This window comes from Aspergillus ruber, assembly GCF_000600275.1.
Source record: "Aspergillus ruber CBS 135680 unplaced genomic scaffold scaffold00036, whole genome shotgun sequence".
In the NCBI taxonomy this organism is placed as follows: domain Eukaryota; kingdom Fungi; phylum Ascomycota; class Eurotiomycetes; order Eurotiales; family Aspergillaceae; genus Aspergillus; species Aspergillus ruber.
This window is the reverse complement of record NW_024467332.1, coordinates 136,346-155,194: the sequence shown is the minus strand read 5'-3', so window position 1 is coordinate 155,194 and position 18,849 is coordinate 136,346. Positions and strand designations below refer to the sequence as shown.

The window sequence follows — 18,849 nt, the reverse complement described above, 5'->3', positions numbered from 1 at the left end:
GGAATCGCATTTCTGGCCATTTCCCTATTCCGGAAGCACTCTGTCCACGGAGGTCCATTACCACGACTCAATCACGATATTGCATCGTGCTATCGTTTGAGACCGGCCATATACCGACCCCGATCGGCAGTTGCAACGCCTACTCCCTGGCCACTGACTGGCACACCGGCGGTAATCTGAAACTTCATGTCCTTGTTTAATTTAACTTGCGCTTCTGCCGGGGCCTTGTTTTTGAGGCAAAGTCGCCAGGCTGGGTAACTAGTTGGCTAGTTGACTAGGGAAAGGAACCCCGCTGCCGCAAAAGGTAAATCTGTATACGGAACACGGCAGGCCAAGTTGGGTTTACTTTGGCACCGGTGTCTGGGGAAAGCTTAAGATAGCATGGCGTGCCTTTCATCAAGGTACCGACTTACTCGACAACATGTTCCATCCGCCAATTGGAAGGTCAACCGCAGCAGGGATACAGCTGCATATTCTGTATTCATATATTGCCAAAACTATCGTACAGTGTCTATTTTAACTTGACCAGCGCGAGATCAGCACAATGTCTCACTGCCGACCATCACCAAGACGTCCGTTCCTCAGCGGCCCCCGACCGTGATTCGTATTGCACCGTGACGTTGTCCGTCCGGTGAATCTGGCTCAGTGCAAGTTCGTCCGGGCGGAGGATGTTTTCTTGGCTTCCTACATTGGTGATGGTGAGATCTGGTTTCCGGGGATTCGACCGTTTACTTCGGTTGTAGGATGCGCCAGGCATGCTGCTGCTGCTGTTTTTGTAGTTGTCCCGGCTTGCGCTCCAGGAGCGTAGGGATCGTCTTCCGAGGGTTATTTCAAGTAGAGGGTGTAGGGTGGGTATGCAGGAGGCCATGATGACGACATTGGATTCGATACTACCGTTCCACATGGTTAGACGAGAATCGATCTCGATCTGGGAGCAGAGAGACACATACCATGTCCAGATGACGAGCTCTGCGGTTGCGTCTACAAGAGTCAGCAAGGCGCTCCACCTCGTGCGATACAGCGGATCACTCACAAGTAGGGTCCGTTTTATTGGAAAGACCAGGCAGTTGAAGGCATTTAACAACGGCCATAGCACACGCTCTGCGAGAAATCAGCATAGTTGACATCAACATTCATCACTATACTCACATTGAACCCAGTCCCAAGGCCAAACACAAGGCAATCTTCTTCCGTGCAGACATATTAAGTCGCAAGAGAATAACACTCGGATAAATCGCAAGATACAGATCCGTAAACGCAGAGAATGCTGAAAAAAGGATCGTTAGAGCTCATTATGCTCTTCAGAGATTCTGACAACTCACCACCCGTAAAAATGGCATAATCAATCAAAATCCAAACATTCCGACAAGTCGCACCCTGCATAACCAACGACGTATCCCACAGTGCCTCTGGTGGATCGCACATGGTAAACAGCACGATAATGCAAACCCCAGATGTCAGCGCGACCAATCCAGTCAAGATCCATAGAGCTGCTTTCTGCCACCAATTCGGGTTCACGATGCGATTTAACAAGGCTGCGACTGCGAGTTTGGGAAGCGAGAAAGAGACAATGCCCAGCGTGAAGTCGATATAGTTAACCAGAGATACTTTGACGAGACGTTCGGGGGATAGAGTATCTGCGTGTCGGCCGTATCCGAATGCGACGTTTACTGTTGTCAAGGAGGTGTATGCTAGGCTCATAACCTTTTGAATAGTTGGTTAGCATTGTTTCTCACGACCGATACTATTTTGTGAATTGAACTCACCATCGACGCTGCAATCAGCCAGTCATCCGATCCCATATTTCGCAACACACCTGCTCGAATATACAATCTCGAAACGACCATCACCAAAGTAAGACCGGCCATTACCCAGAAGACACCAATAATCTTTGGGCCTTTGGTCTGACTGAGATATTCGGCAGAATGGGAAGCCATTGCGCAGACTATGGAGAACGAGATCGACGTCTGGAAGAAAGTAAGAGAACGACCGTGGGACAGTAGCAAAATATCCAGCACAAAAGAAGTTCCCTTGACTAACATGTCCATGCGGCAAGAAAGAGTTTTCTATTTCAAGGGACCATACTATCGCAATCTGAGCCAAAATCAATACGAGTTGCTGCCCATGCAGAACACTTCAACGAAAGGGGCCGCCGAAAGGAACTAAACATGCAGGACATCCAACGACATCCAACCTGGAACGCCATTAGACACTATGGTTGGGAAAAATGTTTGATCCTTTGTCGTATACCCTTAGCTGCAGGGGGACAGACATCGCAATTGGATGCTGTCTCGACCGATGGGTTTGACGGTGCCGTCAATGTCAATCCCTATATCAGGGACATTTCTAGACTGATAATGTTTTGCTGCTGTTAGAACAATTGACCAAAGTGCCATGACTCGACACGATTCTAGTCTGTAGCCACGTAAGTCTAATATGCAAATGCGCCTAAGTCAACTTTTCCCTGGCTGCATGGCGTTGGATTGGTCCTTCTACCTGTCATGTTATACAGCTGGAATACGACGGACCATGATGGCGGTACTACCAGTACGAAGTTTAATCGCACGAATTATACATACTCTGGATGGAATGAGAAGTACGACGAACTTTACCCCGTCTTGGTACATTCTTATGTCCCCACCACCTTCTTCCATAGCGAGGCTCTGCATGAGGCATGGACCAATCGTGATAAATGGTACATCACCGGAATGTGCCCCGACCACAACATAAAATAATAGCTTGTGCGCATGGACAGTGGCGGCCACCATCGGTGGGGACCATATCAGACCGTTCGCGCCCAGTCAGGTTTAATGATATTGGCTCTTTGGCATTTCCCTACCCGGCTAAGGACTGCCGTTGACGATCTTCCTTCATTGTTAGCCGAGCCGAGATAAATGGGGATAGCAAATGATCTTTACTCCGGAGCATCCGTACAAGTACAGTATCAATATACTGTGCGTGCTGGGTCCTGTGCGCTTGCACTCGATGGATGGTATTCTGTGCATGCCTCGTATAAACGTTCCTTATGATTATGCAGGAAATGTTTCCGAGCCATGGGGCATCACTGGTATAAGTTCTTCTGTACACTGTGCCTAAACTTGGTAACATCACTCCGCCACGAGAAAAAGAAAAGCCAAAGAAAAAAAACAAGCATTGGCAATTAAATGAGACTCCACTCTTCTTCGGGTTGTGGTCCGTTCGACGATCGTCAATCCGTCATGTTGACAGCTTGCATAATTTTATTCAGCCTCTTTTTTCTCTGCCACTGTCATTATGCCTTTGTCATTACTCGGCGGGTTTATCTCGGGTGTTGCTTGACGCCCCTGACAGGGATCCTGCACCCGCAAGTCAGATAATTGAGGCATTTAATGCTCTGAGACGGCTTAGGGTTTGACGGCTGTATCCGAAGGTGCTGTCAGTATATAGAATAAGGGATCTGTACTTTTGTCATAACAGAAGACTTGCTCCCGTTGCTCTCTGGTGGTGGCTTAAGCCAGGTATTGGAACAAAAGCATAATCCAAAAATAGAGGGAACGTGAACAAAGAAAGAAGGTTCTGATATACCAGATACCCTATTCATCCTCTTCATGGCTCGCATGCTGGTTGTTCTCGGACCGAATCGTCTCCGATGGGTTTCTTGCCGCAGCATTCTGCATGTCCGAAGTAGAGATTACGACTGCAGCCTGAATAATATGACAGGGAAAAAGCTTCAAACGATTCGCTGGTTAAGGAAACGCTCTGTCTCTCATTTTTTCTCCACGCTCTTCCTCCCTGTCCTTGTAAAGTTTACTTTACCGTTTATTGATGGACATGTCGGCCAATGGTCCAGAATTTTTCTATCTCGTATGGCATCTGCATATGAGAATGGAGGATCCTTCGTAATCAGGGGCTATGAGGATGGCATTTATATTCGTATCCGGCTGAGAATTCCCGAGCGTCGGTTGGAAGCTACATTCCACTTATATACCGACTCACCCTTTCGTTACCCTTCCCAGTATTGTCCTGCTATCTAGATACCTCACTATGACCGAGTTAGCTGCGATACAGAGCAAAAACGGTCATGCTAATGGCTATGCCAGCGGACATTCCAACGGCACAGCAAATAGCCACAGTAAAGAAGCATCACCTCTCACGAACGACCAAATCCCTATCTCTCCAAGCGCTCCTCAAGATGTTCCTGGATTACTCAGTCAAATAGCTTCGCATGGAGATGCCTTTCTTGGCATTGACCCTGATGCGCGGTTGAAATTGCTGGAGGACGCTCGGGCGTTGGTCAACGCTCTTGAGACTCCTCGTGAGTCAATGATCAGATATTGCTGGGCGCAGGTTTGTCACCTCCCTTATACCAGAAATAGATCAGTCGCTTATAGATCGCGTTGGAACAGTCAACAATCTACGCAGCCATCGAGACCGGCGTAGATATTGAGCTCTTCCACAAGTTGTCGCTCAGTGACAAACCTAAATCTGCTGCGGAGTTAGCAGAGGACACAGGGTGTGATCCATTTATGTTGTGTAGGTTCCCAGAGCTTCAACTTGCCATCCGTAATTAATGGTATACTGACTGTAACAGCCCGACTCCTGAAACACCTTGCCGCAATGGATGTGATTGGAGAGGCTGGTCCGGATCTGTACCGTCGTACGGGCTTTACGATAGCCCTATGTTCGGAGAAGTACAGTGACGGTTTCCCTCTTATGTACGCTCATGCGACTATAGTCCATTCGATACAGATACTGATTCACTGGCACAGGACACGTCGATTCACAGCTGGCATCCACGCTCTCCCCGCCTACCTAAAGAAGAACGGCTACCGCAATCCCACCAATCCTACAGACACTGCACTCCAGCTCGGATTCAACACAGACCTTCACTTCTTCGAGACCGTAAAGCAGGATCCGGTCACAGCCAAGCAATTCAACAACCACATGTCCATATACAGTCTTGGACGACCAAGCTGGATGGATGTTGGCTTTTTCCCGGTGCAGGAGCGACTTATCGAAGGCAGTAATACAACCAATGACAATGTCCTACTTATCGACATGGGCGGGAGTATCGGTCACGATCTTTCTGAATTCAAGCGGAAGTGGCCTGATGCCCCGGGACGCTTGATTCTGCAGGATCTCCCGACAGTAGCCTGCCATGCACAAGGTCTGGATCCCACAATCGAAGTAATGCCCCATGACTTCTTCACACCCCAGCCAGTCAAAGGTATGTCCTCTCCATCCCTTCCATTCGTCCCTTCTATTCGTCCCTTAACTAATATCCAAACCAGGCGCACGAGCATACTACATGCACTCTGTCCTTCACGACTGGCCCGACGACATGTGCCGCAAAATCCTAGCCAATTTAATTCCAGCCCTACGCCCCGGATACAGCAAGGTTTTGATCAACGAGAATGTGATCCCAGATAAGGGCGCCTACTGGGAAACGACCAGCCTGGACCTGATAATGATGACGATTGGATCGGGAGAGCGGACGGAACGACACTGGTACACGTTGTTGGAATCGGCGAGATTGAAGATCATAAAGGTCTGGACGGCGCCTGCGCAGAAAGGAGAGGAGAGTTTGATCGAGTGTGAGTTGGCGTAGTCTGCTGTCTTGCAGGTTCAAATAGCATGTATTAGTATAATAATTGTTCTTCTGCTTCTCGAGACGCACTATACATGAATAGAGATCAAAAGTAAGAGAAATTTAGGAAGATAGTACCTGTAGGTGGTGAGGTGAAACGTTGAAGAACGCGAGGGTGGAGAGGAGAGAAGGACAACTAGCCGAAAATGGAAAGAGGGAGGGCTGACGACACAATGAAGCATCACCGAATTGCTACATAATCCCCCCCAAAAACTATACATTTTCTTAAGAATATTACGCAGGAGCAATGTTTTTTATTAGTATGTATTTGGTCCACATTGAAGTGAGAGTTTTCTAGACCAACCCTTCGTCCCGGACCTCTACCACATCCTCGTTCGCCTCGAGCTTACCAGCAAGGTTTTCAGATCCTCTTAAGCACCATAGTTGTTAGTAGCTTTCAAATTCCAGATCTTTTTTTGAATCAATACATACTCAAACGTAAGCGCCGGAGCGGAAAGCCGACGCTGAGGCAGTTCTTTGCCACCATTGTCATTGATTTGACTAGCAGGATGAGCAAGAGACGTTTAACAAAACAAGGGAAAATAACGTACGTGCGAGACCATGACATGCCTGAACCAGTCAGGAAACATATCATATACCTATGATTCTGGTGCATATGGATGTTAGCTTGATTCTTGTTTGACATCCACTGGTGTAACCAACCGCCATAGCTGAGAGAATGGGTAAAAGCTTATGCTTAGTGAAATAACGTGGATGATGCAGTCAGAAAATAGATGTCCCGGGGAATATATATGGCGTCGTTGCTACGATGTAATCAGCATGTCATGCAAATGATCAGAGCCGGGGAACAAAACCGTGGCTTGCCAAAAGGAACCAGAAAGGTTTCCACGGCTTGCTCCTATTCTTGTATTTCCATTGTTAAATCTGGTTTTGTTCCATGGACCATATGACAAGGTTTAGAACAAAAGGATGCGCGCATGAATTCGCAGCGGCGGAATGCCACTGAGAGCAAATGGCGAAGTTAGAACTCTAGGAAAAGGCGCATTTGGGTCCTAATTATCTATCGGAGGATGCAGAGAGTTATCTGTTATTAGTGTTATTTTGCTCATATGCTGTAGGCATATTCCAGGTAGCTTCCATGGCAGTCCATTGCGAGCATTGGCCAACTACAGAGGGGGCCAATCAAAGTAGTTTGGATCACAACGATGCGGTCATGAAACCTTGCAATGAACTAAGATAAACATATTTGAAACTAGAGAATATACCGGGACGCACCACTTCAGAATAATATTAACATCCAAGGCCGATGTATTGATGATAGAAATTACCATGAGAATGGCATCCATCGAAATGATTCGCGCATTCTTTAGCAATTCCTAATTGACAAATGCGTGGATTCTGTTAACCCTGATTGAATATACCAATTGGGAATAATACTAGCAGTATGAGAAAGCCCAGCAGTCCCTCTGGGATATACAAATGCAAGCTCAGCAAAGCAACAGCCCTCTATCGATAATTACTTAATCGGGCTAGCGCGAAATCGGTACATTTCCCCCCCGGATTTGCATTTGTCCCCACGTGCCGATCTGAATCTGACAGCGTTCCTGAATCTGGAACCCTGATACAACATATTTTAACCCATTGACACAGCATTATGTTGCTCCTACGACATTTTCCAATTCTAGCTCGCACTATTTTCGCCATATTCGCACTCGCCATTGGTAAGGCCCCTTTTCTGGCCTCGGAGTATCCATAATCAACTTCTCATTTCCCCCAATGCAGCCGGTCTACTCCTTCACCGCCTCACCGTCCCGGACAAATCACACTGCGCGGGCTGCATCGGATATGCTCTGAAAATAAACAGTATGATCGATGACGCTAGGGATAATGTCCGCGGAAATGCGCAATTCTTTCGATACGCAGTGGACAAGGCTTGTGCTGGTCGGTTGTTGGATAGTGGTCGATGTCTGGAACACCGCAGAGGGTTTCTCAGGGATAAAGCGAGATATTTTCACGGAATTGAGGATCCATATGCAGCTTGTCGGGCTATCAGCGCCTGCTAGTGCGAACGGCGCTTGGTGTACATGTACGATATACGGGATGGTGCCGGCTTCTGCGATTAAAGAGCAGGAGCTACGTGTTGGCCTAGATGCTCTGGAATGGACAACGGCAGATGATATACTGAGGGGCTTTTATGTCTAGCAACAACCCAGTAATATCAGAGATACTATAGCTTTGAAACTCAACTGTTCGGACCGGTCCATCAACTCTACTACCACAACAGCTGTGTCAGTAAACCAATCCTCCGCTCCTCTGCTGGATTCTGGGACAACCTATTCCTCACCGAAAGTGTTGCCGATATGACCATTTGTCATGTGCTGCATGAAAGTTTTGATACTCTGAGTGGCATTATCCAAATGTTCAAGACTTGTAGATTCGCGACTTCCAAACTCTAAGACTAGACCCATCAAAGTACGCCTGGAAAATTCTCCCCTTAAGACTCTACATAAAAGTAGAGGCGAGGATCTATAATGAGGAACCCTTTAGTAAGAGCTAGATGAAAGGGGTCATATGGGATGGACAGGGAAATGGACTCTTACCGGGATGTATACATGCTCCTCCAGATACAGAGTTTCCATCCTGGATATGGAAGCAGCCAATATGACCAAGACCTCGCCGCGCAAAAGCTCTTCCTTCGCTTTATCAATCTCATGTCTCATTATAAGTATGATATGAGGTCGGCCTTGAGTATCAACGAAGGATTCAGCAGGATACCAAGACGGGTGTCGTGGAACGTACATGGTCTTCATAAGATGTTCTGCAAAGGTTATATTCCTCCAAAAGCCGCTATAAATGGCATAAATATTAGCTATGATCTTGATTATCGATATTTCCCCTCTTTCTGCGGAAGGGAGGGGAGATACATACCCTAATTGAATCCATTTAGTCAGTTATCGAAGGTCGTGCCTAGGACATCTCCTTTGCAAGCATCTGTACAATTTTATGACTTGATGGTTTGTGAGTATATTCCTCAATCAAAGCACGAAAAGATTTGTAGTTATTATAAATCTCACTAGGCAATACATAAGTAGGAAAGCCATTGATATTCGACATGCCGGGGCCGAAGAAACAGGGCTTCAGCATTTCATCGTAGATACCATTTACTTGCAACTTTAACTCTTCTCTTATTCCTAAAGCTTTGGCTGTTGCAGAATACAATATTACAGGCGCAAGCTTCAATAAATCAAACGTATTCTTCAGGCTATTGAGATAGCGATCAATGATTTGCTGTCTGGTAGCCAGTGGTGGGATAACTGCCTGAGGCCGGAGTGCTGCAGAATGGCTTATATTGATATTTTCGGACATGGCGCAGGTTTGGCTACTTAGAATCAAAGAATAGAAACAGATGGAAAGTAAGACAATGAAGCCGAAGAAGGTGAACAGGTGGAAAGAGAAGAAATGGAGTGTGGTTAATTCAAAGGAGAATTAAGACTGACGCCTTTGCCTCCTAGCTTGGTTCGCCATAGGCTTCTTGTGAATAATGGAGGTGTAGATTGGCAGTTAGGATTCCAGTTGCTTTTCTGTTGGTGAGCTTCTATGTTTCTATTCTGTCGTAGGGTTGGATACAAATGTCCCATTACAAGCAGAGAGAGACCTATAAGTATCAGTCACAACCAGAACCATTACGGCATTGCCGCTAGTTTGATGAAATTCTTGTGCCAGCTACTCCACACTGTGACCTGGTATTCCAACCTTTGGCATCCTATAATCAGCGTTCAATTTTGCTGTATGATGCGAGTTGGATTGCATGGTTTCATCCGTCTCGTGTACATTAAGTTGGAAGTGGGGCGACGCCAGCACTGATCTTTGAAACGGACACCTTGCTCTCCTCCAAGCCCATGAGAAATGGAATCGAACATCATGGACCAGTCGCCCTTGTCACCCCAATCAATAATCCGGAATTGGTATTGGCGATTTGGCAAGCTCAAGTACGATCATATACAAAATCGTGGAAAGGACATCCAAGAATATGAACTTGGTGGGTTAGTATATTGGATCCACTAAAGAATTAAATACTATTGAGACTAATATACCATAGGGCCTGTCATTCTCTGGGGAAAAATGAAAGTGGATCTACCACTTCTCTGATATCACAACTTACCGTCTGCCTGCCTCAGAGTTTTGCCAACAAAGTAGACCAGAGGGTCCGGCGAGAAGAGGGCCGGCAGCATGAATGGGTGGTAGGTGTTCTCATTTGCGCATTTTGTGCTTTCATCATTCTGTTCTTGAACATCTCCCTGACTATTGCTGCGGTTATCCATTCTTATTCAAAGTTTAAGGGTAAGGGGATTACTTCTGCCATGTTTTATCAGGGAGATTGTGATGTTTCAAAAAACTGGGTCCGTGGTCTGCATTTACTGATAAACATCCTCAGTAAAATTCTGCTGGCAGCAAGTAACTACTGCATGCAATGTTTAAATTCACCATCTCGCCGAGATGTTGAAAATGCCCACACTCAGCGGAAGTGGCTCCATATCGATGTACCAAGCACAAAGAATCTATATTTTGTTGGCTGGAGAAGATGTATATTATGGGTGATAATGTTGGTTTCTTCCCAATTCATTTAGTGTTGGTTCCCAGTCTTCCCTTTCCTCACAGCTAGCCCCTAACCGTGGAACTCATGTACAATTCTGCTGTGTTTTCCGCCTTGGGCACACATGATTATGGTGTTTTCCTGAAATCTGCGGATTTTGATTTCAACAACCCGTCGAATGATGACTATGCAAGCTGCTCTGAGCAGCACTTTCATATGAATGTGCCCACTTTCTACTCTGAGGTATCAAAAGTCGAACAAATTGATACATAAAAATGAATCATTACCTACGCTGCGACTATATTTCAGACCGAGGGAGTCTTGTTCTCGTTACCAACAGTATGAATGCTGGTAATGCATCCTTACGCTGGGCTGGTATGGGAAATTCACCAGAGCAATATTTGTCAAATTCATTTTCGTGGATGTGTGAAAGTGAACCGAGTTATCCTAACCTCACTAACGAAGTAGTAGACAGCCCAACAAACTGTATAAAATATCCTTGTTACAAGAATTGCCTAGGCAAGCAATACAGGCCAGAATGGTCTTGGAAATTGGTCCGCATCCTCCATACCTTGGTCAGTTCCTCTATTGAACGTGACTCTTTTGTCGGATATTCCGTATAATTTCAGTTTTAATGTCAACCGAGACAATATAGCGACTGACCACTCTGTTCTCGGTGATAAGGAGGACCTTTCAAGTCTCATCGATATCTTACAAAGGTATCCGCAGGCAAACGAGCTGCAACAATATCTGAATGATGCAACTCGCTGGAAAAGCAATTCATGGGCAAAGAATATTGAAGTCCATGACACGGGATCTGTGTGTTATCTGGAGACTGAACCTATCACCCCCTGCCCTTGAGATTGACTATTGCTTAAGCCAAAAAAGTTGATGAGAGATGCCAGCTGTTATTCAGCCTTCCTATGTGCCTCACCGTTATTCTGTGCAACATCGTCAAGATTTATTGTATGCTCATGACAGCGCATGATGATAGGAAGGAAACATTCTTAACAGTTGGGGATGCCATATCATCCTTTCTTAGATGACCTGATAGGGCTCCTAAGGACAGATGTTTACTGTCAAGGAGGAACATTTCTGGAAAGGGCCCATATTGTTGGCAGCTGGCTGATCAATACAGATTCCATCTCAGCCTACAACTTTCTGGCCTAAGAGGAGAAAATGAAAAAGCGCTGCAGATGCCTCAAATTTGGGATTGGCTCTCTAGTTGTAGGTATTCCTCGCTTGATCCCCTCCTCCATTCCCCTTTTTCTCTAAAAAGAGTTGTTTTAATCATTATCGAGCGCCTCTGACTTGTACAGCTGGCTTTTACTTGTTACAATGTTACTTACTTTCCTTTTAATCAGCCTTTTTAACTTGTTGGACAAACGTCAATTCGTATCACTCCCAGCACTGTGGAACCTGGGCTTTGGAAGTGTCAATTCATCTACAGTGATAAACCTTTGTGCCAATGCCAGCAATCGTTCAGGGATTATGTCGATGGCCCTTCTTGCAAGTACCCCCCAGGTCATTGTTTCTGTTGCATACTTTTTCTATAACATGTTAACCGCCATGGAACGTAAACCACTGCGTGTCTCTTGGCCAAAAGGGCTCCAGCGCTCGACGTACTACCTCAGTCTCCCATACTGATACAGTAGTCCGCTGCTGATTAGCCAGACGATACTACATTGGCTAGTGTCCCAGGGCCTGTTTTTCGTGGAGGTTATCTTGTATGATATGACTGGAAACCTGACCCCAGAACGTCTCATTGCATGCGGCCATTCACCAATGGCAATTTTATTTGCCGTTATTCCCAGTGCCTCAATTATGATCGTTATTTTAGTCTTGGAATTCAGGAATTTCAAGAACAGCACTCCACTTGCCAGTAGCTGCAGCGCCGCAATTAGTGCAGCATGCCATGCTCAAACCTGTCATGTGGGCGAAGTGTCGAAGCCCTCGGTCAATGATAACCGTACGGAAATCAGCATTTAGGAGGATGACGGGGAAGCCATGGATATATCTCAGTTAGATTCAAGAAACTACCGCGCCGATGAGGATCCAGACAGCTACCAAGGACAGGCAAATGAGAGCCAAGCTCATTTGCTGAGAGAGAACAATGGCGCTGGTGAAGATATTGGCGAGGCCATGAGTTATATTGTATCTAGGCTGAATATAAAGAACGAATGCTCCTTAGAGGAAATTACGCTGGTTGAGAGCAACCGTGAAGATGATGGAACCACGCTTCAGTCGGGTATAAGAAGCCACCATTCCAATGAGCGAAATACAAACGTCACTGAAAGTCAGGGTAATAATACTCACTCACTAGGTGAAGAAACTGGGTCTGAATATGGTCATTGTTGCTTTTCTCCCTCAGAAGTTACTGCCCCGAGCGCTGGGAAATTATACATGTGAACATTCAGCAGTCAAGGCATGAACAGATCACTGATGATGGGACATATGAATGAATGGACACGGCGAAAATCTGGTCTTTTTATGATTGTCCATGTTTTCCATCTTTTTTGTTTCTATTAGGACTCTAACCATCAAGACCGATAATGCGATTTTCCAAACAAAAACATCAAATGCTATACACAAACCGGGAATTCTTCTCTCGTCCTTTGAGCTTTGAAGCCGGTCACTCCAGATTGGGATTTTCAATCATGTTTTACGGCTATCAGCGCTTGGAGATATCTTGTGCAAATGGAGCATTTCCGTCGGAAGCTGGTTGAGACGTAATAGACGTTGGCCTGTTACTTTTACGGGATACATACTTTGGCATTTAACTATCACGGATAATCGTTACTCTCAGTAATTTATTATATAAAAATAGGAGACTAGAGAACTTTCCACGGGATCGTTTCTATGTTATAAAAGCCAATTATTTCAACAACCCAAAGTTACCAGCGGTATACATCCGACTCTTCATGTGACGGGTTCGGCGACTATAGGCTATCCTGGATCACACTTCTAGTGTCTAGCGTAGGGTCACAAGTCATTTGTTACATAAAGACATCAATTGATTTTCTGACATTGTCAGTGGAGCCAAAGCGGTAAAATTTTGTCTTTCAAATAACAAGCTTCTCTCCATCAAAATACGCCTGCAGGATTCTTCCTTGTAGGGCTCCCATGAAGGAGACGAGGAGAATTTGGAGTAGGTGGATTGATTAGTACAGGGTTAGGAGAGAAAGAAGAGCTTACCGGAATGTATAAAAAACCATCTGAGCCTAGCCTGTCCAAGCCAGTTATCATGGTTGCCGCAATAGTTAAAGCCTTTCCACACAGTAAATATTCTCCCCTTTGCTGCACGTCATTCCTCATTATAAGAATAACATGAGGTTCGTTTATGTCGATGTAAGCTTTGGTAGGACCCCAACTTGAGGGACTTGAGCAGAAAGTCTTGTGTTGGAACACCTCCGGAAGGACATCGTCTTCGTCAAAATTGTTATAAATAGATATAAGTATTAGCCATGGTCTTCAACTTTGACGTCTTTTGGTTGCATACCCAGATAGCCTCCAGTCTGTGAGTGCATGAAGACTTTGCTCATCGCCCTCCGTACGCCCTCTCGGAAATAATTCAAAGTCCCAGACCATATAATTGGCAAGCATATAGGCGCGCTGGCGGGAGGGATTAGCCCTATATTCCTCAACCATTTTATAGAAATTCTGTTGCTGCTGATGGTATTTATCGTCCATCTTGGAGCTTTGACGATGAACCTTGACAAAGACTCTGTGTCCAAAGAAACATGGAGAGGGCTCGACATCATAGAGCCCGTCTTCTTTTAGTTTCAACTTCTGGCAATTGATTGACAGAGAGCTACATAGCTCAGGTCTCAAGGAAACATCAGATCGTTGCTTGATATTGTGGTAGATCTTCTTCAGACCTTTGAGGCATGCTGAATGATTTCATAATTGGTATGTAGAGCTGTCTTTTCAAGCATGATGTAGACCTAGTTTTAGAGGGATCAGAAAAGCTAGTATAGACTGGGGAGAGTTGAAAAGCCACTGCACCTATAAGCTTAGTTTGCCGTAGGCTCCAATCTATATCTAGAAAGGTATCCGACGACACTATTGTAGGCAGACTCGGAGTTTTCTATGACGTGGGAAATGAAAGATAGCCGCTTTATGAATACGAACACCTTTATTGCTCTGCTAATGAGCAAGGGAAAACATGTTGGACGACGGACCGACATGCTATATTACTCCATATTCAGGTGCAATCCTTCATTTCATTCATTAAAATCTACCACACACATGCCCAGAGTTATATAATCAAATCACGCTATAGGTTCATCGTTATTCTAACATAAAGTTATAGAGTTCTTGGGATGTAAACATTCCAACAGATAGTATTAATGCTACAACCACGTTAGTTGATGCTTTGAATGCAAGCAGGGTCCAGAAACACTCACAGTAACATCCTCCCACTTCTCCCAACCACGTCCACGCACGTTTGCCAGATCCTCCATCGTATGCTGTTTGCCCGTTGTGAAGTAGCCCGCGTTGATCTTCGCGTCAATTTCTACCCGCGAGTCACTGGGGATCATTTCCTCGGGGATGGGGATACGTTCGACAATCTCGATTCCTGTCTGTACGATGGCATCATGTTTCATGTTCGACATGGAGAGCATGCGGTCGATTTTCTTGATACCGAGCCAGTGCAGGATGTCTGGCATCAGAGCTTGGAAGCGCATCTATTGTTCAGTGCGTTAGTAGGGCTCAATCATTGATAATGGGATGTTACGCACATCTCTAACTCCAGCAATGTTCTCCGTCCGAGTAAAGTACTTATCGGCAGTGTCGCCACCCCGTTTGCGAGCATTGTACACCAAGTACTTGATCACTTCTCCTAGGGCTCGTCCCTCCTTCCGGAAGTAAATCACGACACCACTGCCTCCATTCTGTGCCTCGCGGATTGCCTCACGAATTCCAAAGGCAAGGTATGGCCGACAGGTACAGATATCTGACTGGAAGACATCACTGCCGTTGCACTCGTCGTGAATCCGCAGTGCCAATCTCACGTTCTCATCAGACACCCTCTCCGGAGGGCCGAAAATGTAAACCGTCTGTCCACCAATTGGCGGGAGGAAGACCTTCAGATCCGGTCGAGTAATCAATTCTGGGTAACTGCCACCAGTGTGCTCAAACAGTGTCCGACGCAGCGTGCCCTCATCAACCCCAAACCGCTCCGCAACGCCAGGCAAATACCAAACCGGCTCAACGGCAACCTTAGTAACACGCACCTCACCACTTTCATCAACAACAATATTCCCATCTACCTCAAGATCTCCTTTCCTCACCGCCTCCTCAATCTCCGCCAGTTTCATATTCGCCCTCGTAATCGCCATAGTAGGCCTGATATCCCAACCAGCATCCAACTCCTCCCGAAACTGGTTAACAATATCATGACCATACGGATCCATCGAGACAATCTTCTTCTTGTCCGCCCACGCAGGCTGCCAGGGGAAGTTAAATGTAGGCTCGCTGTTGCGGAAGTCCGGGCGGAAATCCGGGGGGAGGTCTCCGGCGGCGATGGCTAGAGCGTTGTAGATGCTGTAGCTGCCTCCATGGGCGCCCATTGCGTTGCGTCGTTTGAGCAATGGGCCGCTGCGAGAGACGACGACGGGGCCACGGGATTTGGCATCGGGGGCGCCCCAGGTCAGGGGGACAGGGTCGACTCCGCTTTGGCCGGGGTAAGTGGTGAGCTAAGGAGTTAGCATTCCTCACTTCCAAGGATGTTAATAGAGAAACGTACGACAATGTGCTTGCTGTAGCGAGTAGGAGAGTTTGGTGCCTGAATAGGCGAAGTTGGGGCTTCCTCTGTCGTCATCATGGAGGATGAACGGTGGTAAGAATGAAGACAGTAACTGAGAAAGGAGAGTGAGAGAGAGATGAAGGAGAGAGGAAGAAGAAGAAGGAGAAGAAGGAGAAGAAGGAGAAGAGGAGGGAGAGCTGACGACGTGGTCTTCTTGTGTCCCCCTTGGATGCAGCAAGCATGTGACCCCGCATCTTATCGGTATTGGTTGACCAGATAACTACGGTGCTTATTCTATTTTACTCTACAGAGTGCTATTCCCATTGTATTCTCGCCTGTCCCTATTCTCCTGCTTACTGGCACTACCAGACGTAGACAGCTCTCCAGCTCTATCGGTTGAACAGCTTCATAGCTCTATGGACGGCGATCGACCGTTGTAGATCCTCGTCCCCAGATTGGGCGTCAATACATATACCAGGCGGTACATACAAGTAAGGAAGCTCTCTATTGCCATGTTCCTTTACAGTGATATAGAAGTAAAGTCAGATGCTGACCAGTGTCTTCAGGGAGAGTACCATGGGATAACACCTTTATCTTATCGTTATCTCAGATCGGGGGCCTCCGTCTCCCCACCTGATGGAAGTCCCCGCTGATATCATGAGGGACATTGTCGGGATGGTTAAGTATGCGGTGCGACCGGCAAGTCACGTAAATGCAATCTTTACTCATTTTGGTATCTGATAAACATAAACATTTCATAACTCTTCACGCATTAGCCATGTAGCAGGAATTGCTAATCCAATCTATTTGAAGTCGCTACTATTCCTCACTTCCCAAAAGTCGCGTTGGACCGCGGGTTCCGGATCGTCTTCTTAATAGTCTCCTCCACTTCGTCCCAATCGGTCGTGTCGAGTCGTTGAATATCAACATTGAAGTATTTCCCAATCTGCATGAGCATGTTCCACTCATCGCGGTTGGACACGAACGAGATCGACACACCGACACGGCCGAATCGTCCCGTACGACCGATACGGTGCAGGTAGGTCTGGTAATCCGCCTGCTTCTCCTGGTTGCCGGGCTGGTAGATTTCGGGGATATCCTGGATGGTCAGCTCGCTATAATGGCCATGTTGAAGCTGGGCGGCTTACATAGTTGATGACCATGGAAACGGTAGAAACGTCAATACCTCTGGCAAGAACATTGGTCGTAATCAGGACCTTGGCCTTTCCGGAACGGAATTCATCAATGACAGCGTCACGCTGCGAACCCTCAATACCACCAGTCAAAGATGCAACACTGTGACCTTCCTGGATCATGCGCTTCTCGATTTCAGAAGCAGAAGCACGGGTCTACAACAAATTAGACGGATGATATAACATGAAGAGAAGGGAGCGACTAACCTTGACGAAAATAATAGAAGAACCAACGGTGAGAAGACCGTACAGGTTAACAAGGGTTTGGTATTTGTCCTCGTCATTTGAGCAGTCAATGTAAAGTTGCTTGATACCCTCGACGGTCAATTCCTCGTGCTGCAGGGTGATCTCGTTTGCCGACGGCGCGAATTTAGATGCATATCGGTGAACGTGGGTAGGGAATGTTGCGGAGAAAAGAACGACCTGGACGTCTCGGGGTAGCAGACTATGAAAATTAGTATCCAACACATCCACAGAAGTTGGGAGTAGACGCACCCCTTGACACGAATACATTGGTCACCGAGACCTTGCTGGTCGAGCATGTTATCGGCCTCATCAAGAACAAGTACTTTGAGTTTAGCGGCAACCATAGTACGTCTCTTGACCATATCCATAACGGTACCCGGTGTGCCAACGACCACAGAGGCTTCCAACTTCGTAGGACGGCTGTTGGAGTCTGCAGGAACGGCCGTGCCAATAAGAAGCCCCGTAAGGAATTGTCCCATAACCTGAACAACACCAACGATCTGACGAGCCAATTCACGAGTCGGGGCCAGGATCAAGGCCTGTGGTGTCTTTTGCATCTGCTCCGAGGAGAGGTCTAGGCGGCTGAGGATGTTCAACACAAAAGCGGCGGTCTTTCCGGTACCCGACTGCGACTGTCCGACCAGGTTCTTCGGTGGGCTACTCAAGAGCAAGGGGAGAGCTCTCTCTTGAATCTTCGATGGTTTGCGGAAATTCATCGCGGACAAACCCTTGAGGATGTTGTCATCTCTGAGAAAAGGCGTCAGTCCAGTCCGATCTCGTATAAAAAGGTAGTCACCCACAATCCAAGGTCGGCAAAGTTCTTCACGGAGAATAGAGGATTATTAGGGTCGTCTTGGAGGTCGCTAAGTTTGACTTCGACGTTGTATTCGGGCTCCTGGAGGTTGGAACCATTCTGTACTTCTGCAGCTCCATCGTTCTGGGGTACATCATCGTCCTGGGGTATGTCTTCGCTCCAGTCTGTCTTTTCAGCAGGAGCTGTAAGATTCGTTAGATTCACGCTTTTGTTTGGTGTTTCAATAATCGGTAAACGGTATTGTACCTGCAGACTCCGAGCCCTCGGGCTTCGAGACGCGGTCCGTGAGGGAGCCACCCGCCGGGGGTGCTTCAGTGGGCTGTTCAGCGGACATATTGGTTGTTAATTAAGAATAGTAAAGGTCGAAAAAGAGCTCAGTAGTTGTTTATTGTGGTGGTAGGAGGGGCAGAGGCGACAGCGGGGCACGTCAAACTGCGCAGAAAATCGAAAGTTGACAGCGGAAAAGGTTGAGTCAATGCAAGAACGCACGTAGACAAGAAACGTCGAGCTCTGACAAGTTCAGAGCGCAAAATAAAAGCGATTGAACAGTGATAATGGACGAAGAGTCGACTCTCCAGAATGACGAACCAAAATCCACCATCCCGCGCTAGCCCGTTTAGGAATATAGCCGAGCGGCTGGCGCTTATTAGTCGTATTGTACGGTAT

At 46.7% G+C, this 18,849-nt stretch overlaps 8 protein-coding genes across 8 annotated transcripts; 5 read left to right on the top strand and 3 right to left on the bottom strand.

Annotated features, from left to right (window-relative positions):
• Positions 1–562: 562 nt before the first annotated feature.
• On the bottom strand, positions 563–1,937 carry EURHEDRAFT_406167 (uncharacterized protein; the record flags this gene model as incomplete). The annotated part of the gene is made up of 5 exons (XM_040780445.1): positions 563–981; positions 1,034–1,101; positions 1,150–1,267; positions 1,323–1,704; positions 1,767–1,937. 5 exons carry the CDS (start codon positions 1,935–1,937, stop codon positions 563–565), a joined length of 1,158 nt encoding a protein of 385 aa, XP_040635016.1.
• A 1,914-nt stretch (positions 1,938–3,851) lies between these two features.
• EURHEDRAFT_416568 (S-adenosyl-L-methionine-dependent methyltransferase) lies at positions 3,852–5,671 on the top strand. The gene is made up of 5 exons (XM_040782995.1): positions 3,852–4,326; positions 4,386–4,512; positions 4,571–4,694; positions 4,749–5,206; positions 5,271–5,671. Exons 1-5 carry the CDS (start codon positions 4,024–4,026, stop codon positions 5,585–5,587), a joined length of 1,329 nt encoding a protein of 442 aa, XP_040635015.1. The 5' UTR covers positions 3,852–4,023; the 3' UTR covers positions 5,588–5,671.
• Positions 5,672–7,193: 1,522 nt separating this feature from the next.
• On the top strand, positions 7,194–7,841 carry EURHEDRAFT_416567 (uncharacterized protein). Its single transcript, XM_040782994.1, has 2 exons — positions 7,194–7,308; positions 7,370–7,841. The coding sequence occupies exons 1-2, from the start codon at positions 7,242–7,244 to the stop codon at positions 7,648–7,650; spliced, it is 348 nt and encodes a 115-aa protein (XP_040635014.1). The 5' UTR covers positions 7,194–7,241; the 3' UTR covers positions 7,651–7,841.
• Positions 7,842–9,493: 1,652 nt separating this feature from the next.
• EURHEDRAFT_416566 (uncharacterized protein) lies at positions 9,494–10,098 on the top strand (the record flags this gene model as incomplete). The annotated part of the gene is made up of 3 exons (XM_040782993.1): positions 9,494–9,630; positions 9,687–9,832; positions 10,023–10,098. Coding segments are annotated over exons 1-2 (268 nt in total), but the record flags the coding sequence as incomplete, so codon positions are not given.
• A 170-nt stretch (positions 10,099–10,268) lies between these two features.
• On the top strand, positions 10,269–11,092 carry EURHEDRAFT_547025 (uncharacterized protein; the record flags this gene model as incomplete). The annotated part of the gene is made up of 2 exons (XM_040787468.1): positions 10,269–10,424; positions 10,701–11,092. The coding sequence occupies 2 exons, from the start codon at positions 10,269–10,271 to the stop codon at positions 11,040–11,042; spliced, it is 498 nt and encodes a 165-aa protein (XP_040635012.1). The 3' UTR covers positions 11,043–11,092.
• A 1,096-nt stretch (positions 11,093–12,188) lies between these two features.
• EURHEDRAFT_406163 (uncharacterized protein) lies at positions 12,189–12,590 on the top strand (the record flags this gene model as incomplete). Its single annotated transcript, XM_040780444.1, has 1 exon — positions 12,189–12,590. The coding sequence occupies one exon, from the start codon at positions 12,189–12,191 to the stop codon at positions 12,588–12,590; it is 402 nt and encodes a 133-aa protein (XP_040635011.1).
• Positions 12,591–14,292: 1,702 nt separating this feature from the next.
• On the bottom strand, positions 14,293–16,128 carry EURHEDRAFT_487288 (putative GTP cyclohydrolase II). The gene is made up of 4 exons (XM_040785579.1): positions 15,931–16,128; positions 14,924–15,880; positions 14,588–14,869; positions 14,293–14,533 (listed from the first exon to the last, which is right to left on the bottom strand). Exons 1-4 carry the CDS (start codon positions 16,006–16,008, stop codon positions 14,528–14,530), a joined length of 1,323 nt encoding a protein of 440 aa, XP_040635010.1. The 5' UTR covers positions 16,009–16,128; the 3' UTR covers positions 14,293–14,527.
• A 472-nt stretch (positions 16,129–16,600) lies between these two features.
• On the bottom strand, positions 16,601–18,754 carry dbp5 (ATP-dependent RNA helicase DBP5). Its single transcript, XM_040782992.1, has 6 exons — positions 18,430–18,754; positions 18,170–18,365; positions 17,619–18,116; positions 17,331–17,568; positions 17,079–17,279; positions 16,601–17,029 (listed from the first exon to the last, which is right to left on the bottom strand). Exons 1-6 carry the CDS (start codon positions 18,515–18,517, stop codon positions 16,757–16,759), a joined length of 1,494 nt encoding a protein of 497 aa, XP_040635009.1. The 5' UTR covers positions 18,518–18,754; the 3' UTR covers positions 16,601–16,756.
• Between the last annotated feature and the right edge of the window lie 95 nt (positions 18,755–18,849).